Raw genomic sequence first — 27561 nt, 5'->3', positions numbered from 1 at the left:
GTTTTAACAAGCTGTCCGAGTGATTCTGGTACATGCTAAGGTTTGAAAACCACTGGTATAACAGTAAGTTCCGGGATCTTGTTGTGCAGGTTTGGAGGCAACAGTCAATACAGATTTCTTTGGCCAAGCTTTAGTCTCAGTTTTTAACCTTGAAGAATGTGACCTAACTTCTCTGGAATCTGGAAGCTCGCAGGGAGCCCATTATTCTATCTCCAGGTCTGAGTTGACAATGTGTTTCTGGACTTGTGGGCATGCACATATCAGATATGCTCGCTTTGGTAAGAAAGTCTGTTTCTGATGTTCTCTTAACATTTCTTTGATGCTCTCAAGGTCATACTCCCCTGATTAGAGCCCTGAGCCAACTACTGCCATTTCCATCTATTTCTGCATGTTTGTAAAAAAGGAGCACAATGCCTGTTCTACTTTTCCCATATTCTTGCTCTTCCCTAACTCTCCACCCCCACGGATGGACGGTTGGAGGAGCCGCTAGAGCCTCAAGCCGAGGGTCAGCCCAGCCAGAGAGCAGCACGGAGCACACATTAGCTTCCCCCCTCGTGAGCAGGCTTGCCTCCTTGACCAGGTTCCAACAGCCCAGAGTAGGAAGTTTCACGTTTCCCTGACTCAGCCCTTGTCTTCCCAGGCTCCTCAATTTGCAGTCTTCAAAGGAGAGAGAACAGATGATGTAGTCTGGCAGACGACTTTTCTGCCCTTCTTTGCTTTGAAATTAAAATGTGTGCGTGTGTGTGTGCGCGTGTGGGTGCACGCATGTTTGAGCGGTGTGGGGATGGTGGCCTGGCTCCGGTCCCTCCACTAACTAGCTGCGTGGGGCTGGGCAGGTCACCAGCTCTGGTTTTAACTTCCATCCTGAAATACAGAAGGTTGAACCAGCTGTTACTGCTCCAACATTTTATGATTCTGTGTACTGCCACAAGCATGGCCTTAAAAGGTTAACTTGGTTTGAATCTTACCCTGTGATAGTCTTTGTGATTCCCTCCTCTGTGTGATATTAAGTATGATGAAGCCTTCCTACAGCACAGTCACCTAAAAGGACTGAGGCTACTTACGTACAGAGAGTGGAGATGTCAGCCAGGATTGCTCCTTTCAATATATAAAGAGCTTGTGCTTTTTGAAATAGATGTAATGTCTCATCAATTGTGTGGGTAAGAGGAGCTGCACTGTGAAAATACTCAGCCAGAAATCAGAAAGGAGGTAGTCTTCATTTTGAATTCCTGATTTATTTCCCACCGAGAGTAGTAAGCATAAAGATACTTATTGCCTCTCAAAATGATTCGGCTATTTTTATTTTTAATATCCTTTAAGCTTTTTCATCTCCACTTCAAGGTAAAGAGTCTTTCTCTGACCTAGATTTGCATGCTGAAGTGGGGAGAAAAGTCAAGTGTAGTGATCCTCAGTCAGCAGGGACATCCTTCTTGGGGGGAGGGAGGGGTGCCGGGAGAGAGGGTATTTCAGAAAATTCTTGGAAATGATGTTTAAAGAGTTATGTCTAGACTTTTAGTCCTTTTTTTGGTTGTTGTTTAAGATTTTTAAAAAAATCTATTTATTTTTCAGAGAGAGAGAGAACACAAGCAGGGGGAGCAGCAGGCAGAGGGAGAAGCAGGCTCCCTGCTGAGCAAGGAGCCCAATACGGGATTCGATCCCAGGACTCTGGGATCATGACCTGAGCAGAAGGCAGACATTCAATGAACTGAGCCACCCAGGCATCCCTAGATTTTTATATTTAAAAAATAATAATGATAAAATTAAAAAATTTTTAAAAATTCCTACTGTTTTGAAAACGGTAATTTGGAATGTGGAATTAGAGCAATCCAATCTTGATGAAATCATGGCCAGGGAGGGTAGGCAGAGAAAAGGTTGTGGTAGGCACTTTGGGTTGCTCATCTGTTCCCTCCTCCTTCCTTGCTAAAAGAGGCTTGATTTTGTTCCCGTGGCAACATCCCCAGACAATGAATCATAATCAGTTCAAATCTGTCATGACAGCCTCCGTCTCGCCTCCCTTGCAGTGAGAAGTGGCCATGTGAGCCAATCCTGGCTCCAGAGACATCTGAAGGAGTCTGCTGGGGACACTGTTGGGGGATGTTGGAAGACGTGGGGCTATCTGTACCCCCATACCCCCACACCATCTTTCTGCTTTGATAGCTGACAATATGTTGGAAACTTTCAATGCCTTCCTGTGACCTCCTAGTGATAGGGCCACAAGCTAAGGATGGAAAATCTTGCCTTTTCTCTGAATTTTCGAGTTGCTGCAAAAGCAGAGGTGCCGGATAAAACACAGACACCCAATTAAATTTGAGTTTCAGAGAAACAACAGTCTTACATATGTAGTATTTGGGACTTACTTATACTGCAGTTGTTTATAAATAACTCTAGTTTATCTGAAATTCAAATTTAACTGTGTGTCCTCTACTTGTGTTTTTGGGGATTCCCCCCCTAAACCTGACAACTCTATGTTGGACTGCCTGCCTTGAACTTTCTTCTTATGTAAAAAAAATAAATAAATCCCGATGAGTTTAAGCTACTACTACTCAAATAACATATTGGTTGCCTGTGGATTCATTCTTGGTGTAATAGGAATTTACTTTTGTACCCAATACTTCTTTGGGTGCTTCTCATGTACTAGACACTGTGCTGGCTCGCAGGGATGTGTGTGTGACTCAGTCACAGAGGCAAGACCTGCCTTTATGGAGCTTCTGTGTAGCTGGAAAGACTGTTGCTAAATGAGCGATTCTGGAAGTGGTAGTGTGATTCCAGGTGTGATGAGTGCTCTGAAGGACGAGTAGGGAGGCTTTGCCAGCATCTACAGAGGGAAGTTCTCCTTGAAGCAGGACATCAGGGCACTCTGAAGGAGGGGTGGAGGGGGGCAGGCTGATTGGAGGGGAGGGTTGTGGAAGTTTGCTCTGAGCCCCAGGAACAGCATGTGTGCCCACTACAAGGCAGGAAGTGTTCTGGAAAGTTTGAGGAGAGGAGGTCACGGTACTGAACAGCAATGGGTTGAGTGATGGGCAACGAGAATAGAGAGGCACAGAGAAGCTAGTTCAGGCAGTGACTCGGAGGCCATATTAAGGATTTTGAACTTGATCCTCACTCATTACTACACCCATACTAAGTACTGTTGATACCCCCATTTTACCAAGAGGAAATAGAGACTTTGAATTGTTTGCAGTAAAGACTTTCCATAATTTGATCAGAGTCACACAGCTGTTGGGGAAAGAAGTGCCACTTGGGTTCAGGGTTTGTTTTTGTTGTTGTTGTTGTTTGCTTGTTTAGTGTGTATGACCAAAACACCCTCCTTAATTGCCACTGAGTGCAAGCTAGTTAGAAATACAGAAATAACGAGAGCTGATCAAGTGAATCTGTAAAGATCAATTAACGTTAATGTAACAATATATTTCTATTTGTAAAGATTGGGAGGATTGGGAGCAATCTCTTAAAAAATAAGAGGTCGATCAATACAGTAGATATTTAAATTCCAGCGTTGAAGAAGGCCCCCCAAAATTATACAATTCAGATCTTCTGAGTAACCATAAGTGGTTTCTGTGACTTTAGACCATTGGTTTGACAGAAATAAAATAAAACATCAACAACAAAAATACTCCCTATTATAACAAAGTATCAAAACAAGTGACACAATGATCCAGTGGTTTTACACACATGTAAGAAACAGTAACAAAACACACACAAGAAGGACACTCTAGGTAAATTGTTGATCTATTCAATGTGACTGCTACTCTCACTAAAGCCTTTATTTGTAGGAAATAGGCATTGATATTAGATGGTAAAGAATATTTAAAATGAATTTAAAAATAGAAAAATACCGGTGTGCATTGAATCTAAGGTAAATGCTTTGTGATACTTGATAGGTGTGTATACACACACACACACCCACACACACAGCCACATTCAAGCACAAGAGATTACATAAATACTGGATCGTGATGAATCTTATTTTGTACTCTGGGTCCCATTCAGAAAAGTTTGACAATCATTGGTCCGGACGAACTGACTCATTGTGAGCTATGCTATCTCTCCGTACATCTTAGAGGAAGAACAACTCATGAAGGTAAATCCCTGTCTGGTGGTGTGTGGATAACCATTTACTGTTCCACATGTCAGAGAAACCACGTGTGATAACACAAACAAACGAACCAGCAGCTGTTATCAGACCAAAGCACTTGTTGAATCTTGGTTAAGGTTCTCAGATACACTCCTTTGAGTTTCCTAATTCATCCCAGGAAGGATTCCACGCACTCCGACTTTATGTTGTTACTTGCAAGCCTTGGAAACAAACACAAGTAGAAAGAAATTAATAGAGAATTCCAATTTTCATTGTATTAAATCTTGACCTTATCAACAGTGAATCTTAATCTACTATTAAGATGACAGGGATTCTGGAGCCAGAAATGCTGCTTTTCCATCAAGAACTAAATAAAGTCTAGAAGAACTCATTCTTTGAATCCTTAGACTAAATTTAAGCCTATCTTAAGGTATCAGATATCTAACATCATTTGCAATTGGTGTAATAATTGCTGGCTTCAAGGAATGAAATAGAAGAATATCACAAAGGGTGGCTGGTTGTAGTAGAATTATTGTTTTAGAGCATTTTCCTTGATCTGGGGAAAGAGCATGGGTACATTTACTTTTTTTTTTTGCTTAAACCAAGGAAGCCGAGTTGAACATTTGGTGACTTTGGTTTGAAACTCAACGATAAACCTATTGAATTCGTATCATAGAGTTAGTGTTGGAGAAACAAAGTTTTTTAGTGTAGTATTAATTTCTGAAGTATATACATATAGGTATGATTATACTCTTTGATCGTTACTTCTGAAAATTTTTTTTAAAGATTTTTATTTATTTATTTGACAGAGATCACAAGCAGGCAGAGAGGCAAGCAGAGAGAGAGGAGGAAGCAGGCTCCCTGCTGAGCAGAGAGCCCGATGCAGGGGCTCGATCCCAAGACCGAGATCATGACCTGAGCCGAAGGCAGAGGCTTTAACCCACTGAGCCACCCAGGCGCCCCACTTCTGAAAATTTTTAATAAAATTTCAGGAGAAGAAAATAAGTGATATGTGTAAATATTTTTATAGCATGTTACTTGCCAATGTGAAAAACTTGTAAAGGTACTAAACACTCAGCAGCTGTGAAATGGGTCATTAATCCTATGATAATTCTGGCTATTATATCAGATAATTATAGTATTACTTTTAATTGGACATTATATTTTAAATACAAGGTAGAAAAATGCTGAAAGAAAAATAAACACCTTTTACTAAATTTTTATTTTGCAATTTCTTATTCCTTTGATTTGAAACGAGACATGTGATCTCTTTCTTTTGCACTGAGATGTTAATGCCAAGTCTTTTAACTCATTCTTAATGAGGAAAGCAGAACTGGGCCTTCACTCCTTTAATTGGAAGAGCTGTTTAGTTTTACTCAGTTTCATTATATAATAAGCTCTATAAAGCTCCTTTAAATATTAAATACTAGTGTAAAAACATTGCAAAAAAGAAATGCGTATGGCGATTAACCATGTAATCATGTAAGAGGCTGATGTGAACAGCAAAAATGCTGATTGTGTACTCACTAAGATGTTAACATTGCTGATTGGGGGGAATTCAAGTGATTATTTTCTTTTTAATATTAAAAGTTTTTCATAATGAATATGCTTTTATAATGAGATGGTAATAGACACTCCCTCCCCAACCCCCGCCTTTTCCTCTCTACATGTGGAGCCAATCTCCCATCAAGACTTGCCAGCTTCTATCTCGCTTATGTGGTAGAGTCAGGCTCCCTTGAAAACGCAACCAAGCGTGCCAGAAAGCAAGCCATCACCATGAAAATAAACATTCTCCAAAGGGATCTGAAATTTCTGGTAGCTAGACAGCCTTGTCCTTGTGAGGAGAGGCAATGATTAAATCTTGCCCCAAACACTGAACGTAAGTAAGGATTAAATTAACATATGACTTTATGTTCTTACTCTCTTGGGTCATTTGTTTCATTAATCATTACATTCGATCTCTGTTTTCCTCCCATTATTGTGACTTGATCACAGTTACGATTTTATGGGCTTAGAATGGGAAGTTGGTGCAGCAGGTTTCGGAGAGGTTCTGAGGAGTCTACAGAGTGGTCTGTGGAAACCTAGGAAAGGCCTCCCTGCTCGCTCAGTCCCTGAGTGTGGGTTAAACCAGGCCATGGTTTAACCCTCCAGGCAGCTCTGCCAAGGCACCGCGGTTGTGAGAACTGGGAAAGGTGGTGGGTTACTATAAATAACACTGTGACTTATTTATGCAACTGGAAAAAAAAAAAAGCTGATATAGATCTTAAGAGGTAAGAAAAGCAGATCTGCTTTGGATTTTATGTCTCTTCTAATATTTGTTATGATTTTTTTTTTCCTACTTAACTTTATCTGATATCTAGAACCCAAGCAAGAGAGCCTGGAAAGGCTCAGGTGAACACTTCTCAGCGGCCTCTAGGACGTGAGCAAGGAGAGAGGGCTGCTGCCCGCACACGGACGTGTACTCCCTCGTGGGGTTTCGGTGTCTGTCAAAACAGACCTGCTGTTCTCGGGTCTCAGAACAGACGGGAAAGACCGGCATTCGATCTGCAACAAGCTGCGGTCTGAGCCACCTGGCGAGGGTTCCCTTCATCTTTATCAGTAGATGGGCCGCAAGACCGAACTCCAGAGTATGACTTAGCCACTTAAAAATGGACTTCAGCGCTGGCCATTATCAAGGGATGGAAAGGCATGGGTGTCCAGCAGCTAAAACACCCTGAAGTATCTCATTAGGGTCAGAAAAGGGGACAGCCACTCTCAGCAAAGTGGCTCTGCCTCAGAGCTGGACTCCTCGCTTCACTCTATACTCTATAGCTCTTCACGTCGGCGCCCTGAGCTTCCCCGGGTTTCACCAAAGACACAGACGACAGGGGTGGGGTTGGGGGACAGGCATATCAGCCAAGGACTCTAAGCTCCACTTATAAGAAGCTTTCAAATGGTCCTGAAATTTCTCCAAATGGGAATGGCTACATGAAGGGCTGATGCTGGAATAGGAGTGTGTAGGGTCAGTGCATGGGCTGGGCTCCGTCCCCTTGTAACATAGGAATTTACTGAGAACAAGGGAAATCTAATTCTTTCTTTTTTCTTAGATTTTATTTATTTATTTGACACAGAGAGAGATCACAAGTAGGCAGAGAAGCAGGCAGAGAGAGAGGGGGAAGCAGGCTCCCTGCTGAGCAGAGAGCCCTGTGCAGGATCGATCACCCAGGTCCGAGATCACGACCTGAGCCGAAGGCAAAGGCTTAACCCACTGAGCCACCTAGGTGCGCCACAAAATCTAATACTTTTTTTTTTTTATTTATTTGATAGAGATTACAAGTAGGCAGAGAGGCAGGCAGAGAGAGAGAGGAGGAAGCAGGCTCCCTGCTGAGCTGAGAGCCCAATGCGGGGCTGGATCCCAGGACCCTGGGATCATGACCCGAGCCGAAGGCACAGGCTTTAACCCACTGAGCCACCAGGTGCCCCAGGAAATCTAATTCTTTTTTTTTTTTTTTAGGAAATCTAATTCTTATTAAGAGATAATTACATCTGGCCTAGGGGGGTTCTCAGGACTCACACTGTCCTCTTCAATGAGCGAATGACTACATTTTGCACATGTCAACTGTGAAAACCCTTTTAGTTGCAATAGTTCAAATACAACAGCAGCTGGGGGGCGGGGTGGGCATCTGGTGGCTCAGTCCTTAAAGTGTCTGTCTGCCTTTGGCTCAGGTCATGGTCCCAGGAGCGTGGGATTGAGCCTCATCTTGGGCTCCCTGCTTGCTAATAAGCCTGCTTCCCCCCCCCCCACCACTCCCCCTGCTTGTATTCCCTCTTTCACTGTCAAATAAATAAATAAACTCTTAAAACAAAACAGCAGCTGGGTCTATAGTTTTGCTCTCCCAGCATGCTTTTCCAACCTCCTTCTGGTTTCTACCTCCTGCTGTTTTCCTTCTGGGGAATTTCTTCTGCTAAACAGAAGGCCTTAGGAGAGGCGTTCAAGGACAAGATGAGTCCATGAGTCCGCGATCCAGTCCTAGCCAATCAGAGTATCCCATCTCCCTGGTTGAAGTGATTAGGTTAGCACAAGCCCTGCGACCCAAGCAGGACCAATCAAAATCTCCCGTTGGGTTAAAATGCAAAATGGCTTTTTACAAAAGTGTTTAAAATAAAAAATCTTAAACAAATGCTAAAGTAGTGAAAATTATAAACAAGCTCCTTGGAGCCCAACACTCAGCGCTGACATCCATCAATTCCTGGGAAAGCTAGAGAAAGGATGAACTGTCTTTCTCTACTGGGCACGCTGCATCTGGGAGCCTGGTGCTGCCAACAGCCAACGTATCTGTCGGTGGAGAGAGTCTGCCTCCAGAAGAAACCCCAAGAGCAGCGTGGAATTGTGGCAGAGCCTTGAAGGCTACATTGAGCTGCTCAGTGAGGCTGAGCCCGAATCCGCAGCTACCCTGTACTTTCTTCCCACTCAAGCCAGACGGAGGAGGGGTTCCGGTACTTGAAAAATGGGTCATCTAAGATGAAAACCTTAAAGAAACACTCCATAAATATATATATTTTAACATCCTGTGTTTATTTTTGAGGTATCTGGGAAAAATAAGTTCATGGGAAATCTTCAAGAGAACTGAAGCAGAAGGGGAGCTCTAGACATATTAAAAGGGGATCATTAGCCTTTTAACTTCACTCTGCCCAAAGGATAATGTCAGTCCCACTGAAATGACAGCCATCTACTAGAAAATTTAAACTATGTAACATAAGCATCGTTAAGGGCTGTAACGTTGGGTGGGCATTTTCACCCTTAAAAAAACAGCAACAACAAAAAACAAAGCCTCATAAACAAAATAATCAAGGCCTCAAACCCATTCGGAGTCTCTGATTTGAAATTGTCTTCAAAGCAACGAGGGAAAGGAGACAACCGCTCCTACAGGAGCATTCTGGGAAGCCGCTCTTGGGTGTGCAATGAACGCTTCTTCCTGGCTGTTCCTTCACCGTCCACGACACTTACACTTATGCTTTGCTAGTTCTTGTTTTAGCTCTTCATACACTTGTGAAAAGAGGTCCTCTTCTGATTTGGTTCCATCTAGGTAAACTGAGAAGGAGAAAGGAGAGTGGTTCAAATGCCAGGGGGCCTCTTAGCCGTGGATTCTTACTCTGCCATCTGCCATCCCTTAAGAATACTACCAGGTTCAGGTTCAGGGGCGCCTGGGTGGTTCAGTTGGTTAACTGGCTGACTCTAGATTTCATTCAGCTGAGGTCATGACTGCAAGGTACTGAGACGGAGCCCCTTGTCCGGTTCTGTGCTGGGCATGCAGCCTGCTTCAGATTCTCTCTCTCCCTCTTGCTCTGCCACTACTCCCTCAAAAAAAGAGAATATTAACAGGTTTAAATAAAGAACACAGGACCTTAGACACTTAAAAAGAAATTAATAGCCATTAAAGACAGAAATAGATTAGAGTCAGGAATAATAGGTAAAGAAAAATTGGTTTAATAGGGGGAAATCCATATTAACAGGTATGGAAATTATTTTTTGAAAAAGAAAGAGTTAAATGGCATTGGGTATGTGGTCCTTTAGCAGCCCTGAGGAATCATTCCAGGGGCTTGTTCTCCAACTGTCTTATATATCAGGATCCCTGTGAAGCTTTTTATGGGGGTGTGTGCAAAAGGTGATTTTCTTAAAGCACAGGGATAGGACCTGTGGGCAGAAAGAACCATGCAGGGGTCTGGGCTCTGCCATGTTCTCCAGGTCCAGGAGATATGCATTTTTACCCAAACTGGCACAGGTAATTTTGGAGAAAAAGTAGAAGTTATATAGGTTAAAGGAAGAAAAGAACACTTAAAAAAATTTTATTTATGACACACAGAGATCACAAACAGGCAGAGAGGCAGGCAGAGGGAGAGGAGGAAGCAGGCTCCCTGCTGAGCAGAGAGCCTGATGCGGGGCTCGATCCCAGGACCCTGGGCTTATGACCTGAGCCGAAGGCGGAGGCTTTTACCCACTGAGTCACCCAGGTGCCCTGAAAAGAACACTTTAATCAGAAAACTGGTGGTAAGAGATCAGTTTGCTTGTTCAGCAAGGGATGCACAGTTTGGAGGGGCTAGAATGTGGGAACCAGGGACACTAGAGAGATGAGATTTTAGAGCAAGGCTGTCTAGGCCTTAGTCTTTAGGGGCCTTGAAGCCTGACTGTTTGGATTTTATCCCAAAAAGTTGAAGACTCTTTGTAGGTATTTAAGCAAAGTGGGTGTGTGGTTAGATCTGCATTTTTTTTTTTTAAGATTTTATTTATTTATTTGACAGATAGAGAGATCACAAGTAAGCAGAGAGGCAGGCAGAGAGAGAAGGGGAAGTAAGCTCCCCGCTGAGCAGAGAGTCTGATGCGGGGCTCGATCCCAGGACCCTGAGACTATGACCTGAGCTGAAGGCAGAGGCTTTAATCCACTGAGCCACCCAGGCGCCCAGCATTTTTTTTTCTTTTTTAAGGTTTCATTTTAAGCAATCTCCCCACCAAACATGAGTCTTGAACTCATAACCCTGAGATCAAGACTTGCATGCTGCACTGACTGAGCCAGCCTGGCAACCCCAGATCGGTAACTTAGATGGAGAAGGAGAGAGAGGCACCCTCCAAATCTCTTCTCTCATTCTGTTCTATTGAGCACCTGCATCTACGCTCACATAGCTAGGGGAATCTCACTAACACAATAATTTGTTATTTACCATGTCCTTGTTTAAAATCTCTCTGTGGAGGGCTTCCCATTTCTCCTACGATAAGGACCGAAGTCCTTAACTGGCTTATGGCCTTGCAGAGTTTAGATCTTCCTTATGTCTCCGGCATCACTCCTTCCTCTTGGTTCTCTACCAAAAATACACCAACCTTCTTTCAGATGCTATTCATTCCTTTCCTATCCTGGCCTTTTTGTGCACTGTTTGGGGTGATTTGCTGTCCACCCAACCTACTTCCCTTTGTCCAGTGGTTTAAGTGACTTCCTCAAGGAAGCCTTCCCTGGTGGCTGGGACTCGCATAATCCCCCTGGAACTTGGTGTCACAGCACTTAGCATAGCTAGAAAGGGCATGCTCGTGCAGCTAGTGTCCCCAATGCCTGCTTCCCTGAGAGAGTGTTGGCTCATAAGAGTAGTGGCTGGGTTTGTCTTATTTTCCTCAATATCACCAGGGCAGTGCCTTGTACACAGAAGGCATTCAGTTAATATCTGTTTCACGAAGGACCCTCTAGAAGCTGACAGGCTTTGACAAGAGCCTTAGAGAGAGAAACAGAAACCAGGACAGTCCATTGTGGAAGGGCCTGGAGTATTCTGTCTGGTTTAAAGTGTTCCTTTATAATGTAATCCATGAGAAAAATGCCTCCTAAAAATCCTTTCTCCTGCGGACTTTGAGCAACGACAAGCGAAGGCCTTCTGCGGAGGAAGAAAAGGTACTTACTAATCTCCCACGTGATGTTCTCTATTTCTTGTCTGTGCTTCAGATACATGGGCCACACGTGGCCATCAAAGTACCCTGGGACGTCTGGGGGCTCGTAGACCCTTGTACTATCAAAATACAGAGGAAACTTTATGTGGACAGAAACGCACAATTGATATAAGTAAAATAATAATGGTCAGAATAATGGGAAAAATCACTGAGACTTAACTCTAAACAGAATTAAGGGTATACATTTTAGATTCAACACTAGTTACAAAGACAACAAAATGGATTTAAAGTTCTGATCCAAACAAATTACTTTTGTAATTCGCTATCATTCATAATAATCTCTCCTGTCTTCAGTAGAGAATTAAGAGACAAATGTCAGTGTAAATAATGACAGAGAACTTGCTATGTTGGGTTAAGCTTTCAATTAATTGGTGTTCTTTGTGTCTGTAGCAGAGTTACGGCTCATGAATGGAAAATCGTAATCAACATATTTTTTTACTTAAAAATTTTTCATTGTTAATTGAAGTATGGTTGACACACAATGTCACTTTAGTTTTGATTGTACAGCATAGAGATTCAACTTCTCTGTACGTTAGGCTATGCTCACCGTGAGTGTAGCCAATACCCACTGTGTTGTTACAAATACTACTGACCCGACACCCTATGCTGTGATTTGCACCCTTGTGTGAACTGTCTTTTGAATTAGGATCCACAAAGCTGATTTCAACACTCACCTCCTCCTCCTCTTACACTCTTCATAAGGAATTGTCAGAAAGTAGCTTCTGTTCCACAGAGCGTCAAGGGGCCTAAAATCACAGCATCTTTAGTTCACAAGGTTTCCCCCCCCATTCATTCTGAGTCAGTATTAGGTTGAGGACGCTTACTTATAGTTAAAGAGAAGGAAGCCTTCAATGATTAATATGGGAATTTCCTCGGTGCTACCGGAGTCTGTTGATACCGGAGAGTGTCTTGGGCTTTCCATCCAGCGGGAAATGGCAGACATCATTTTTTCCATGTTAAGCGCTTCAAGCACTTCAAACAAACATACAAGAATATGAAGTCAATATAACAAAATGTTTATGATGTGGCTTTCTATGATGAGTATATCCAGGGCTCTAAAAATATATAGAATAATGCTATTTTACTTACCCTTCAAAATATGGAATAAATATTTTAGACAAATTGGTATGTTTGCAACATTTCTAATATGGAACATTTCAAATCTATATATAAAAGTAGAGAGCAGGGTACAATGAATTCCCATGTCCATACTACCAGCTTCGACAATCATAAACTCATGGCCAATATTACTTTACTTATGATGTCTGTTCCCTCCTGACTATACAAAAGTTCAATATTTTTGGATGACAAAGTATCTATAAATTAGTTAGAAAGATAAATGACACACTGGGAAAAATATCCACTATGTATTTCACAAAGAGCTAAAAAAAATTTCTCTTAAAAAAATATTTATTTATTTGAGAGAGAGAACCAGAGAGCATAGACAAGAGGGGTAGAGGGGAAGGGAGAAAGAATCTGAAGCCAACTAAGCACTAAGCGTGGAGCCTGACGTGGGGCTCCATCCCAAGACTGCAAGATTGTGACCTGAGCCAAAACCAAGAGTCAGGCGCTTAACCAACTGAGCCACTCAGGCACCCCAAAAGCTAATATCTTTAATATATATACGGCTCTTACAAGTAAATAAGAGAAAAATCATTAAAATTTTATAAAGGACACAAATATGTCCTTTTTTTTTTTTTTAAAATATTTTATTTATTTATTTGAGAGAGAGACAGCGAGAGAGAGCATGAGCGAGGAGAAGGTCAGAGGGAGAAGCAGACTCCCTGTGGAGCTGGGAGCCCGATGCGGGACTCGATCCCAGGAATCTAGGATCATGACCTGAGCCGAAGGCAGTCGTCCAACCAACTGAGCCACCCAGGCGTCCCAAATATGTCCTTTTTAAACTCTAAAATGTATATACTTTTTGAGCTTACAATTATAGTTCTAGAAAATTATTCCAAAATACCAATTCTCAAAGTGTAGGACCTAGACCAGCAGTGTTACTATCACCTGGGAATTGACCAGAATTACAATTTCTGGGTGCGTGGATGGCTTAGTCGTTAAGTGTCTGCCCTTCGGCTCAGGGCCTGATCCCAGGGTCCTGCAATCAAGCCCCACATTGAGCTCCTTGCGCAGTGGGAAGCCTGCTTCTCCCTCTCCCAGTCCCCATTCGTGTTCCCATTCTTGCTATTCTCTGTCAAATAAATAAATAGAATCTTAAAAAAAAGAATTATAATTTCTAAGCCTTACTCCAGAACTACTGTATTGAGCCATCTGGACTTAAGAGTCTTTTTAGTGGAAAGTTTATAAATTATGGATTAACTTACTCAGTAGACATAGGACTATTAGGATTTTCTCTTTGATCTGGTGTTAGTTTTGGTAAGTTGCATTCTTCTAGGAAATTGTCAATTTCATTAAAGTTTTCCCATTTAGCTGCACTGATTGTTCATTGTTCATTGGCTTCAGATTCTTTCTCCTTTCCCCTCTACCCCTCTTGTCTATGCTCTCTGGTTCTCTTTCAATGTCTGTTGGATCCGTAGTGGTATTACCTTTTTTGTTCTTGGTATCTGCAACTTGTGCCTTCCCTTTTTTTTTTCTTGGTCAGTCTTGTTTAATCTGTTTGGGGATCAGTCAGATTCTTGAATTTGTAAGTTTATGTCTTATGCCACGTTTGCAATGTTTTACACACATTTACTTATTTTTATTTTTATTTTTTAAGATTTTATTTGTCAGAGAGACAGAGAGATAGAGAGAGCACAAGCAGGGGGAGCAGCAGGTAGAAGGGGAAGCAGGCTTCCAACTGAGCAAGGAGGCTGATGCGGGACTCCATCCCTGAGCTCTGGGACCATGACCCAAGCTGAAGGCAGATGCTTAATGGACTGAGCCACCCAGGTGTCCCCATTTCCTTTCTGAGGGTCCAATGATATAAATGTAACAGCTTTTGTTATTGTCCCATATTTCTCTTAACTTTTTTTAAGTCTCTCTCTGTTGTTCAGATAGAGTAATTTCTATTGTTCTGTCCTCAAATTTCACAGATTCTTCCCTCTATCACATTTATCCTGCCGTTAAGTCCCTCTGGTGAGTTTTAAAATTTTGGTAACTGTATGTTGTCAATTAAAAAATTTCTATTTGGGACACCTGGGTGGATCAGTGGGTTAAAGCCTCTGCCTTCGGCTCAGGTCATGGTCTCAGGGTCCTGGGATCGAGCCCCGCATCGGGTTCTCTCTGCTCAGCAGGGAGCCTGCTTCCCCCTTCTCTCTGCCTGCCTCTCTACTTGTGATCTCTCTCTGTCAAATAAATAAATAAATAAAATCTTTAAAAAAAAATTTCTATTTGGTTCTTTTTATATCTTCTATTTCTTTACTGAGGTTTTCTAACTTTTTACTAGATTCAACAAGGTTCACCATCACTCACGGAAACCTTTTTATGAATGCTGCTTTTATTATCCTTGTCAGATAATTCCAATATCTCTGTTGTCACGGAGTTGGTGTCTGTTGATTGTCTTTCCTCACTCAAGTTGAGAGTTGCCTGGTTCTTGGTATGACAAGTGTCTTTCAGTCTCGTCCTAGATAGTTGAGGTATCATGTTGTGAGGCTCTGGATCTCATTTAATCTTCTTTTTTATAGGCAGTGACCCAGCTTAGCTGCAGTACGCAGGTCCGCGAGGGCGTGGACGGTCACCCGCCTGCTGAGCCTCACCAACATGGAGGGGGAGGCTGCCACGGGAGGAGGAAGAGACACGTGGAATGCTGGTGTGGCTTCACTTGGTGGGGACTGCCAGCGGCTGATGCTGTTTGGGTGAGGAGAGTGGAGAGCCAACGGGCACCACCTCACACTGCCTCATTCGGTCGCTGCTGCTAGCTGGGTGTGGAAATTCAGTTCGCCATCTGGCTCTACTGATAGGATCACTGTGGGGTTCCCTGCCTGGCTGGTGCCACGTGGGTCTAGAAGTCTTGCTCGCCACGTGGCCCTGTTGACGCCATGAAAGGAAGATGGTTTTCCTTTTTATGTCTGGCTACAGTAAGCTGGGAGATCATCAAGACGATTTTCTGTTTGGTGTGCCCCTCTCTTCCCGATCTTTTGACTCCAGGGAACAGTCTTCTTGGGGACTCTTTTGTCTGTACATTGATGACATCATGTTCCTTCAGGACCCCTTCCTGGATATATGACCTAGAGCATCACAGCTACATCGTTCCTCAAGTCCCAAAGGTCTAGCCAGTCTGCTTTCTTTTCCTCTTTGAGTCTCCCTTTGTTGCTGTGCTCCATCCAAGATTTTCAGTTATAAGAGGGAGCAAGAGTAAGGGACGGGGCTAATCCGTCTTAGCTGGAACCAGAAACATCATTAGTTCTAATATATTTTCATTATTGTTTAATTAAAAGTATCTTCTAATTTTCACCGTGACTCATTCCCTAACCCACAGGATGTACAGAAGTGCTTTGCTTCAGAAGAAACGTGATGGCATCTGGAATTTACTTCAAAAAATATAGAAGGAGAGAGTGGGTAAGGGCATAGATGAAATATATATAGGTCAAGAGGGCATCATTTTAAAAGATGGATGAGAAATTCATGAGAGCTCATTATACTTTCTGCCTACTTTTGTGTATGCTTAAATTTTTCCAGAAAAAAAAAGGGTACTGATTAATTTCCAAACAGGAATTTTCTACTTACTCCTTTGTTACTGATTTCTAATTCAGTTCTCTGTAGTTAGAGGATATCTCTATTTTACTCCAATCTACTGAAATGTACTAGGACTTGCTCCATGCCCTTGTGTATGCCTGCCATTTTAATTAATGTTCCTGTTTAAAGAAAACAAAAATGTGTATTCTGCTGTAACTGGGCACATGTTCTATATATGTTAATTCCGTTAACTTTGTTAATTGTGTTGTTCAAATCTGCTATACCCTTACAACTTTTGTCTGCTTTTTCCATTAGTTATTGAAGAACTTGTACTAGAAATCTCCCACAATAATTAAAGATTTGTGTATTTCCCCATTTAGTTTTGTCAGTTTTTGCTTAATGTATTGTGAGGTTGTTATTAGATCATTTATCTTCCTGCTGCATTAACCCATTTATCTCTGTTTATCTCTAATAAAAGTATCTCTAGTGATACTCTTTGTGTTTACTTTGTCTCATATCAGTAGTTACACCAGATTCTTTCAGTAGGTGTTCATATGGCAGATCTTTTTCTAGCCTTGTCTACTTTTCTTTGTCCTAATATTTAAATATATCTTGTGTAAGGTACTTATAGTTGGGCTTTTCTTTCTTTCCTTCTTCTTCTTCTTCTTTTTTTTAATAAATTTGACAATCTTTGGAGTACTTTAGTTCATTTAACTTAATATAGCTACTGATATTAATATAGAAGGAGAGAGTGGGTAAGGGCATAGATGAAATATATATAGGTCAAGAGGGCATCATTTTAAAAGATGGATGAGAAATATAGCTACTGATATATTTGGCTTAAATTTATCATTTAAATCTCATTTTCTACTTTTCTATCATCTTTTGACTTCTTTAAGTTCTCTATTTTTTATTTCTGACTTTGTCTTTATCAACTACCTTTTAATGATTCCATCTCTTTATAAACTTGTCAGCTATACATCTTTAAACTATTCTTATGGTGGTTATTGTAAGGTTTCACCATTACCTTGATTTACTTTAAATTTGTACACTTACCTAAAAATTTCAGATTTTTTCCCGGGATAGATTCCTGGAAGTGGGACACTTGACACATGGCATGAGTGTTTTAAGATCTTTGGGATATATGCTCAATCTCCCTTCCAGAAGGGTTATGTCAATTAATATTTCCATCTAAGAGAGTTTTTGTTTTACTGAGCCATCATTAGATAATTAGACAGCTGTGCCATCATTAGATAATCATTGCTTTAAAAATCTGTTTATTAGGTAAGTGAGAAAAAGAAGTAATTTACAACTCTTTGACTACTTCTGAGGTTGACTTTTTATTGTAATATTTATTAATCAAATAAACTTTCACTTTTATGAATAGCTTATTTATATCCTTGGACATTTTTCAATTGGAATATTAGTATTTTTCTTATCAGCTTATAAGAACTCATTTGAACTACGAATAATTCTTTGTCAATTGTTGAAAACAGTTTTTCCTTGTTTAACGCGGTTTAAGAATCGTCCTCACTAGCCATGAGACATGGGACAAAAAGAAAAGCATATTCTGGCTGGATCTCAAGACACAAGAACAGGCAGTGAGTCAAGGATTTTGCTTCTCCTAAAACTATCAAGTGTCTGTAAGAACTGATTACACAACATTTTTCCTTTAAGGTCGTCGAAGTTAAAAATAACGTAGTTTATGGCTTTTTAAGAGAGATGTTTCTGTTGCCAGTTTGCTTAAGTACTCAGTGATCATTTTGTTCGTCATAAAAGTTGATAAGACCATTAAATATAGTTTATTAGCATGATATTCTCTGTAGCAAAATAAATATCTTCTCATGGACCTTATACTCTTCTGGCTTCAGTGTTAGATTGGGCAAGGGAGAGAGGTGAATCCATCTCAAAAACATCCACTAACCTTTATGAGCAGTGGAAAGAAGAAACCAGCTGTCCAGGGCCCCTGGGTCACTGGGAAGGGAAGCCCAGAGGAGGTGCTTAGAGTTTGCTTCAGGGGAGATTACAGGGACGGGGTGAGGGAAGTATCCTTAGTTCTGTGTGCCCCAGGCAGGGATGAGTGGAGTACCAGCAAACTTACCTTGCTCTACCTTTAGAAGAAAAATCTATTTTTTCTATGTTTTCAGTCTTACACATAAAACCGGGGAAAAGGTTTCATCTATTTAAATAGCTGGATATAAATCAGAAACCTTTACAAAGGTATGCGTAAAGTACAGCAATATATTTAAGCACATTTTTGAGACGGTCTTTATAGACAGAAAAGGTATTCAGGTTTGGAAAAGAAAATGAACATTGGCGAATGAGTCACAAACTCATCTACTTACCGTCATATTGCAGAAATCCGTTTGTATCTGTCTCTATCTCTGACTGTGGCTGGAAAAAAGAACAAAGCACCCATCAAAACTGTGCACTGCAGAAATAACACAATTACAGAATGAAGAGGGCAAGAAACTTTTACTAAATACTCTGGAGAAGGAGGAGACAAAATCAGAGCCACGCCAATAAGTAATGCCATCTTGTGGATAAGGGACGTTACTGCATGGAACCGATCTTCGCTACAAAAACTTATTACTCCGCAAACGCTTTTTGGATGTAATTTCTTTTTTCCTTTTTAAATAATGTAATTTCATTAACTTTGCTACTAGAACTTTGTTGTATTAAGTGAATTATCGAAGAAGTTTTTATAGATACCTTAAAGAAATCATCCTGAGAGATGACACTGCAGTTTGGGAGGTGTTTCTGCAACTTCTTAGCCAGTGTTGTCTTCCCGCCATTTGTTACCCTGAACAGAAAAAGGAAAAGAAAAAAAAAATTGAGCATACTAAGAAGGAAGATGCATTTAATATAAAAAGTTTATTTTATTTTTTTAAAAGATTTTTATTTATTTGTCAAAGAGAGAGAGCGAGAGAGAGAGCACACGCACACATACATGTACATGCATGCACAAGCAGGGGGAGCCCTAGGCCAGATGGAGAAGCAGGCTCCCCATGGAGCAAGGAGCCTAATGTGGGGCTAGATCCCAGGACCCGGGGATCGGGACCAGAGCTGAAGGCAGACCCTTAACCGACTGATCCACCCAGGCATCCCTAAAACATTTTAAAGTGATCCCAAAAAAGGGTATTTAAAACAATATGTAATACCTAAGAAGAATTATTTCTTTCATAGATGTGTTGGTAATAGCATAAGCCTGAGTAGATCTACTGTGGTAAATGAGGACAAATAAACTGGAAAGATGGAGGAGAAAAGTCACTAAGCACCGGGCAAGTAGACTGGGTGATACTAAGACTTAAAATGACAGCTACTGGGTGGGAAGCAAAAGAATGTTCCGTCTATACGGAGCCATTCCCAGGGCTCATGAGCAACACTGAGAATACGAGTAGCATGTTTTAGTGCGAGTCTGTCCACCCGCTCGTGGTCACTGTGATTTTGTTTCAGTGTGCCATGGAGCAAAATGGAGGACAGGTTTCTGACAAGCCAAACAGCATGTCTCCCCATCTCCGCTGTGCGGCTCCCTCCTCATGGAGTCAGTTACTTGTCCCTCCTGGCTGGGCTGTCACAGTGGGGAGAACAGGGATCTTGGCTAACTTCCCTGTGTATCTAGTTTTCCAGAACCACACATGGCACCTGAGAGGGGCTTCTGCAGTCAGTCGCTCAGTCAGAGGTGTTTTTTTTTTTAACCCGGGGCTGCTGCCTCAAACGGTCTGTGGCCCCATCTGTGGACTTTGTGAAGTTGAATGGGAAAGAAATTACATCTTTATGATTATTACATTCTAACAGAATCTTAGCCTTCCCTTTAATTATAAGTAACAAACATCAGTAGTGGTAACAGTACCTGTGGCTCTATCACCACTAGAAATCATAGATATTTTCATATCCTGGTGCAGGGGGTGCAGAGATCTTGAAGCATGATTGATATTCACTATTATTTCAAACTGATGGCAGTTTTTAGAGCCACCCCTGGACACTGTTATTTAATAAGCTAACTATGTAAATATCACAAAGCAACAATTTTTAAAAAAATATATATTTTTAAAGATTTTATTTATTTATTTGACAGAGAGAGATCACAAGTAGGCAGAGAGGCAGGCAGAGAGAGAGAGAGAGGGAAGCAGGCTCCCTGCTGAGCAGAGAGCCCGACGAGGGACTCAATCCCAAGACCCTGAGATCATGACCTGAGCCGAAGGCAGAGGCTTAACCCACTGAGCCACCCAGGCATCCTGTTTTTTTAAAAAATATTTTTATAACTGTATTTCAACACAACTGGTTTCTTTTGTATTTCTGTATTTTATTTTGTGCATTTAAAACCATTACTCTAAATCAAGATTTCATGATGCCACCAAATGTTGGCGGCACAAAAAAAACCCTCTTAACTGCACATTTTTATGCAGGAACCTGTGCTTAATCCCAGATGACAGATTGCAATGTATTCATAATCTAGAAAAGAAACAAATACTCATTCATCAAAACTATGTATTGGCTGTAATTCAATTATTACCTAAATAGCTCATACTTACAAAAGTACAAGGAACTTGATTCAAAGCTTTTTTTCATTAATTTTTAAAAAATATTTTATTTATTTATTTGAGAGAGAGAGAGTGAGCCCAAGGTGGGGGAGAAGGGGAAGGGGCAGAAGGGCAGAGGGAGAGGGCAGAGCCTTCAATACCAGGACCCTGAGATCATGACCCGAGCTGAAGGTAGCCACTTAACTGACTGAGCCACCCAGGCGCCTCGTAAAGTTTTTTCACTTAAACTAAGAATACACAATTGGGTAGGATACGGTCCATCTCCTTGAAAAGACAGAAGTGCCTGCGTGACTCAGTCAGTTTAGCGTCTGACTCTTGATTTTGGCTCAAGTCCTGATCTCAGCGTCCTGGGATCCAGCAGGCTTGTCAGCTCAGTGGGGAGTCTGCTTCCTCCTTTTCCCTCTCCTTTTGCCCCTTCCCCTGCTCAAGCTCGCTCTCTCTCTCTTCCCCTGCCCCCTCAAACAAATAAATCATTTTTTTTTTTTTAAAGAAAAGACAAGGAAGTGGTGGGTATTACCCTTTGCCTTGAGAAAATATTGGTACAAAATTTTTCCCTTTTAACAAAAATGTCTGTAATTCATACTTCGCTTCCATAGTTCAGATATTGAACGTTGGTTTAAAAGGGAGAGTATGGGGTGCCTGGGTGGCTCAGTGGGGTAAGCCTCTGCCTTCAGCTAGGGTCATGATCTCGGGGTCCTGGGATCGAGCCCCGCATCGGGCCGTCTGTTAGCAGGGAGCCTATTTTCCTTTCTCTTTCTGCCTGCCTCTCTGCCTACTTGTGATCTCTGTTTGTCAAATAAATAAATAATTTTTAAAAATCTTAAAAAAAAAAAATAAAAGAGAGCAAACAGGGCTAACTTTTTTGAACAACCTGGCCAGAAAATGCGTCATTTTCTAGACTTATCTCTTTCAGATGATATAGTCAAACCAACCGTACATAGATCCCTTCTCACTGACTTAGCTGGAGACAATGAGAAGCAAGCACTCCAGTGTCACAGACTTGGAGGAGACAGACCAGACAGAAGGTAGTACAGGTCAGGGAGAGGAGAGGGCTTTAATGAGAATTTAACAAGTCAGAATGGCGCAAGTTCAAGCCTATGATCTATACTTGGAATTCTGGTCAGGGGACACCTTAAAACTAACTCTTCCCTTACAGCATAAATGCACAAGTCCTGTCCATTTGTTTTTTTATGTGCCAAGAGACAGGAAGGGTGAGTGTTTTCGGAACATGACAGGGGAAGTTAAAAAGGCTGTCTGCAGGTACTTTAGAGACAAATCCATTCTGTAGCAGGTAGGTATTAATATTACCATTTTACAGCTGAGGTAACTACGGACTGAAAGACTATATACTCATAAAACTTGCCAAAGGTAACAACTAGCAAGTAATGGGGATGAGATATAAAGTCTAACTCCAAAGCTCATGGATCTCCCCCCCCCCCCAAAGCCCATGAAACTTCTATATTCTAACATCACAGAATTCTGTGAGCCTCTGATGAAGATTATATGTCCCTTCCCCAGAAAAATGAATATCTTCACACATGCATTCCATTTTCGGGAGGATCTTGAATGATCTTGGGATCCTTTGAAATCCCTGTTGTTCCCTGATGTCTTAACTGAATGACCCCTTTGCAGCGTAGCAAGTGGTAAGTACACAAGGAGTCTGGACTCCACAGAGTCTGGACGAAGGAGTAATGGCAGGAGCAGAGGTCCCTGTGGTGAGTGTGGCAGGTGCTTTTGTGAAGCCCTGAAAGGAAATCCTGGCCCTTGCTGAGGAAAAGAGAGTGAAGGGGAGGCTTTCTTAGGGAAGTGTGGTTAGCACCTAACGCATGGGGCAAAAAAGTGCGAGGCAGGTTTCTACACCTGGAACATGGAGGAGAAGGGAATGCTCCTCCTACACATGCAGAATGAAAGTTGGTTTGGATGCCAGAGTTGACCTGGTAGAATCTGGAATCTCCCCAGATTCTACCCTGGTTTCTGAGGTCTGGTTTGGGCTCCAGAGCAGGGCCAAGAACCTCTGCTAACCCCCTGTACCCCAAAAGTGCAGCCAACTCTAGGAAGACACAAAGAAGAGAAGAAAAGTCATGGAGTCTTTGGTGATACCACTGAGCTCCTGGATCAAACCTTCCCTGCAGCCTCCATGCCACCAAAGCTAATACATTTCTTTTACTATGTATGGATGGTCTTCACACACCCGGATATTCAGATTTTGTTCTAGATAACTGGTAACCACTGTATACTGTTCACTAGGTGAGAGAATATTTAAACATTTCTGCAAGAAGATTCAGCTGGTGGAGAGGTGCCTAGGAAAGGATAAGAGGGAGAGGCTGGAATTAGGGAACAAAGGCTTGATTTACAATGGTGGCAGTGAGCGCAGAGGGGAAAGCCTGTCCAAGAAAAGCAAGGCAGAGAAAAACAGAACTCTGGTTCTGGTTAGATGGGAGAAAACGAGGTAGAATTCTGACACTGGATTCATTCCCTTTTACCTCTGATTACTTGCTATAGTAACATAATACAACAATACAACAAATCACAAATGTTTAATTTTAACAGTCTCAAGTATTTTGTTCATTGGACCATACCTAGTATGAAGGTACTCAGAAGAAAGATGTACACAAAAATGCAGCCAAACAAACAAAGTCCTTTGGAGCTGTTGTTGGTGTCTTATTTGCATGCATACCTCTGGTACCACGGGGAGGGTGACCCTATAATTTAGGACACTTTTGAGAGGGAGGGGCACACAACTAATAATTATGCCAGGGCAATCAGGATGTCAGGATAATAAGGATAAAACATGTCTGGTGTCAACCCCAGAAAAGAAATGGTAAGGCAGGCAGATTTTGCTTATTTACTTACCCTGTGTCTCTGTTTAGGGGAGACTCTCTCATCTCCTGTTGCCATTTCTGTAGCCGGTGGCCCCCTGTTTGATATCCAGTGGCCTGCTCTCTTCCTGAGGACTCAGGAATCCTGACCCTCCATCCCCTACAATACCCCTGGGACATCCGCAGTATCTCCACCAGCTGTTTGTAGCAGAATTACTCACCCACTGATTCCAATGACAAATGTTTTCATAATTAGCTTTGAAAATCACGTCTTCCTAAAATTAAAGACAAAGCAAAAGAAAACAAATTGAATTCTTATCAGTGAGATGTCGAAAGAAAAAAAGAAAGAGAGCTACAATAGGAGAGCCAGCTGAGGGGGAAAGTTGACCATGATCTCTGGGGAACCCCTGCTCCTGGATTAGCCACAGTCCGTAAAAGAGCTTTACAAAGTATCAGCTTCTCTCTGCTAGATGCTCTCCCCACTAGACGCCACAGCTAAATCCAACAGAGGGTCTGTGCCCAGTAGGCCACACCACAGTGTCTCAGAACTCTGAAACTCAAGAGTTTCAAGATTCAATCACCTGGGTACACCCCATTTATTTCCCCAATGCCAGGGAACACCACAGAGCTTGCCCCTCTCCTCTTCTGAAATGGGGAAAACATCACTGCTGGCCGGAGCCAAAAGGCAGTTAATTCTCTTTAACGGTGCAATTTCCTCATTCAGAAACCTAAGTCCAGGGCCAGTGCAGGGAAACTCTTTCCAAAAAGGGCCAGGTTGGAAAATATTTGAGGTTTCCGTGGGCCCAGAGGCAAACTGAAAGTTACTACGGAGGTACTTATGTAACGAGAGAGAAAACACATTTCCACAATGTTTTTGACGAAAGTCAACACGTAACCATTGAGTACAATTTTGTTGTTGGTGGTTGTAATAATACACGTCTACTTAAGAGAAGAATGGAATTCCTTTCTTACTGGGATAATATTTCTCTTACCGGATTTCAGAGTTAGTGTTCTCAAATCAGACACGTGACTGCAAATGTTCAGGCTGAGGGCCAAATTTTAGACACAGGCCATTGTTTGTTGACCCCTGGCTCTGGGGAGGTGGGAGGTTGAGGGCAGTTTCATACAGGGCCCCCTGAGGTCCAGTCAAGCCGTCCTATGGATATTCTAATGAACCATTTTCACCTCTTTCTGTGAAAAGGTGGGGCTCAGCTGGAGGGAACCTCAGATCAGAGGTTCCTGAGGGTTGCCTGACCTAAGGCTGCTCTTTATTCCAGACTGCTCTGGGTGATCAGGGACCTAAGCTGGGCCTCCGGGGTGAGGTGAGTGGCTCCTGGGCTGGAGACCCCCAGCGGCCCTCCCAGTTCCTATCCCTGACCTGTGTCCTAGCGAGTTAATCTCTTTCTTCTTTCCAGCCTGTTAAAAAGCACTTTATTGCCAAAAGCAAAGAAAGGATGCTGCACATGGGCTGGCTTAATTGTGAGGCTCTCATGTATAATGGATGCTATTTTTATTGATGTATTATTAATGGTTGAGCACACTGAATGGCAAGGACTAAGGGTCCCCCTGCTTCGTGCCACATCTGTGCACACATGGGAGGAGACCGAATCAGTTACATAGTATGCAAATAACGAGTGTGGCTGTGGCACTGGAAACATCCTTGAGGGGGGTTATTTGGGTGGAAGCTAGCAATTCTGAAATGAAGACTTAAGGAGAGTCAAGAACCTACTTATAAAATTGTTTGGGTTCAGGAGGGAATTCCTACCATCAAAGGCAAGTTTTTAACCGAAACAGGAACCCTTGGTCCTATATTAGTTAGCTAACAGAGCTATTACCCAAGACAGGGTTTGGGTAAATACTGGGCACAGTCTATTAGCCCTAAAGGGGTGACAATTGTGGGGGAAGGGGTAGGGAACTGGGAGAAGCCAAAGCAGGGCAGGTGCTGGGGTGACAGCAGGCCTAGCAATCCCAAAAGTCATTCATTTCAAAAACCTTGCCGGATGCACAGGGCAGCACCAGGCGGACTCCAAATTCGGGACTGGAATCCTCTACCTCCATACTACTTGGTGCTATGACACCCTCTGTTGCCCTCTCAGGGGACTATTTCAAAAGCACACTTACTGAAAAACTTACAACCAGGAGCTGTCAGGTTCCAAATACATGCAACAGACTCCATGAGGCAAAGACAAGCTCATCAACTACACTCAATCACTGGGTGTCTCCAGAGACAACCACCTGAACTTTGCAGTTTCATCAACTTGGGGCATCTGATTACTTGGAATATAGACCCCCCCTCCCCACTCCCCGCCATCTCATGGGATGTTTATGTACCTTATCCTCCCCATAAGTGCCAAGTTTTCCTCCACAGCAGAGTTATTTGCATAGAGGCAGGAGGACAAGTGAAGATCGCCAGGGGCAAACCCCAAAAGGAGTATTTTAATTTCTTTTTTAAACCCTAAGTAAGAGAGGTTGTCCAGTCCTTTGTTTCTTATTATGCGGATTCCTCTAATAAACAAGGTACGTTTTGGACTTTAAAACGGTCAGGGGTGGTTTGTGCGGAAGTCAGCAGATGATAAGGAAGCCAGCAGCCCTCTAACACAAATGAATGACAACCTGCTAAGGAATCGTTGTGCTTGTCCCTGACTCCACAGAACAGCCTGGTATTTTTAAAGCAGTGAAGTGTTTCAGGACTTCTCACTCACTTGCCTTACTCAACAGGTATTTTGATTATGTTCTTCCACCCACCAGGCAAGTCTTTTCCTACTATTGTTTCAACGTTGCCCCCTTTCAGTAAACAGAAATCACCCACGGGTAGAATTTCTGAATCCCTTGACCCATGCCTCTTCCCCGTGGAATCACTTTTATCTCTCACTGATCCCTAACAAAAACTTGCAGGCTTCATTTTAGGTAGACTCTCACGTCAAGGTTTTTCCATTTTGTCTTCCCTCGGACATTCTACGGGTCTGGAACACCGAGCCATCTCGAACCGAAGGCGCGCTGCGTTTCTGGGTCGCTCCGGCCCTCGCCTCCCCTTGGAGGACCGATCTGCTGGGTCTGGGGTCGGCCGACCTCGTTTGAGTCAACGTTTTAGGCTTCGAGGGCAGCGTGTTGGGAAAAGCAAAGCGGCCATAAGCAAATAAGCGCGGCCGTGCTCTCGCAAAACTTTATGGACACCGAAATTTCAATTTCTTATCACTCCCCGTGCCACAAAAATCTTCTGATAGCTCTGCAACCCTCTGAAATGGTAAAGCCATCCTCAGCGGGCAGGCCGTCCGGTCAACAGGTGGCAGGCGGTCGGACTCGGTGCACCCTCCTACTGGTGAAGCAGAAGCCTGCCTCGTCCCGCAGGGATCAAGACCTGACCCCGAACCCTGGCGACTTCTCTCCACAACCCGCACGGTGTCTTGGAGGTTGCCTCCCTTTTTCAGGATCGGTACCGGGGGTTAAAAGCGCACACACTCCCTGGCAGGCCAGCCATCAGCCCGCTCAGAGCGGTAAGAGTTCCCCCCAAGGCTTGCAAGACGCAACCCGGTTCAGGCTCCAGCGCAGCCGCACGTCGCGAGCACCTCCAGGCCTCGGCGAGGCGGCGCCGCGCGGCCGGGTCGCGCAGGTACTCACCGGGCGCGCCAGTTCGACCCGCCGCAGCAAAGCCGCAGAAGCGCGGGCCGAACCTGCGCCTCTCGCCCACCCGCCGCGACCCCCGAAGCTCCTAGCCTAGAGGCCCACAGGCCCCCCACTCCGCGCCCCTACCGGGTCAGAGGCGGCCCCGGTAGAAGACGCCAACCTGGGGGTGGATCCGTCCGACCCGGGCCCGACGCGGTGCGGGTTACAGCGCCCGGGTGGGGCGGGGCGAGGCGGGGCGGGGCGGGACTCCGGCGACCGGGACCCCACGAGCGCGCCCCCGCAGGGTCTTGGCCCTTTCTCGTCGGGGGCGCGCGCGGCCCGGCCTGCCCCGGCGTGAGCTTGCTGCGCCCTCTCTCGGCTCCGGCTGGTTCCGCCGGCGTCTTCGCCGCCGCGCGCGCTGCCGTGCGCGCCGCCCGCGCT

General features: G+C 43.3%; 1 protein-coding gene and 1 non-coding gene across 12 annotated transcripts; both read right to left on the bottom strand.

Moving 5' to 3' along the window:
- Nucleotides 1–3374: 3374 nt before the first annotated feature.
- Nucleotides 3375–27549, bottom strand: NMRK1 (nicotinamide riboside kinase 1). 11 transcript variants are annotated; one of them, XM_059411836.1, is made up of 10 exons: nucleotides 27268–27549; nucleotides 23739–23792; nucleotides 23278–23400; nucleotides 18867–18957; nucleotides 18500–18548; nucleotides 12362–12509; nucleotides 12212–12283; nucleotides 11490–11596; nucleotides 9060–9143; nucleotides 3375–4293 (listed from the first exon to the last, which is right to left on the bottom strand). In XM_059411836.1, the coding sequence occupies exons 2-10, from the start codon at nucleotides 23765–23767 to the stop codon at nucleotides 4274–4276; spliced, it is 723 nt and encodes a 240-aa protein (XP_059267819.1). In that variant the 5' UTR covers nucleotides 23768–23792; nucleotides 27268–27549; the 3' UTR covers nucleotides 3375–4273. The 11 variants fall into 11 exon arrangements, with proteins under 11 accessions (XP_059267819.1, XP_059267818.1, XP_059267820.1 ...); XM_059411835.1 differs by lacking the exon at nucleotides 3375–4293 and having other exon boundaries at nucleotides 8607–9143; nucleotides 27302–27547; XM_059411837.1 differs by lacking the exons at nucleotides 3375–4293; nucleotides 27268–27549 and adding an exon at nucleotides 27136–27254 and having other exon boundaries at nucleotides 8607–9143.
- On the bottom strand, nucleotides 5738–5851 carry LOC132025273 (small nucleolar RNA SNORA12). The gene has a single exon (XR_009406528.1). It is a non-coding gene; the product is annotated as a small nucleolar RNA SNORA12 (small nucleolar RNA).
- Nucleotides 27550–27561: the final 12 nt, after the last annotated feature.

This window comes from Mustela nigripes, chromosome 9, assembly GCF_022355385.1.
Source record: "Mustela nigripes isolate SB6536 chromosome 9, MUSNIG.SB6536, whole genome shotgun sequence".
NCBI classification, from domain to species: Eukaryota; Metazoa; Chordata; class Mammalia; order Carnivora; family Mustelidae; genus Mustela; species Mustela nigripes.
The sequence above is the reverse complement of the archived record's forward strand: the minus strand, read 5'-3'. Positions and strand labels throughout refer to the sequence as shown.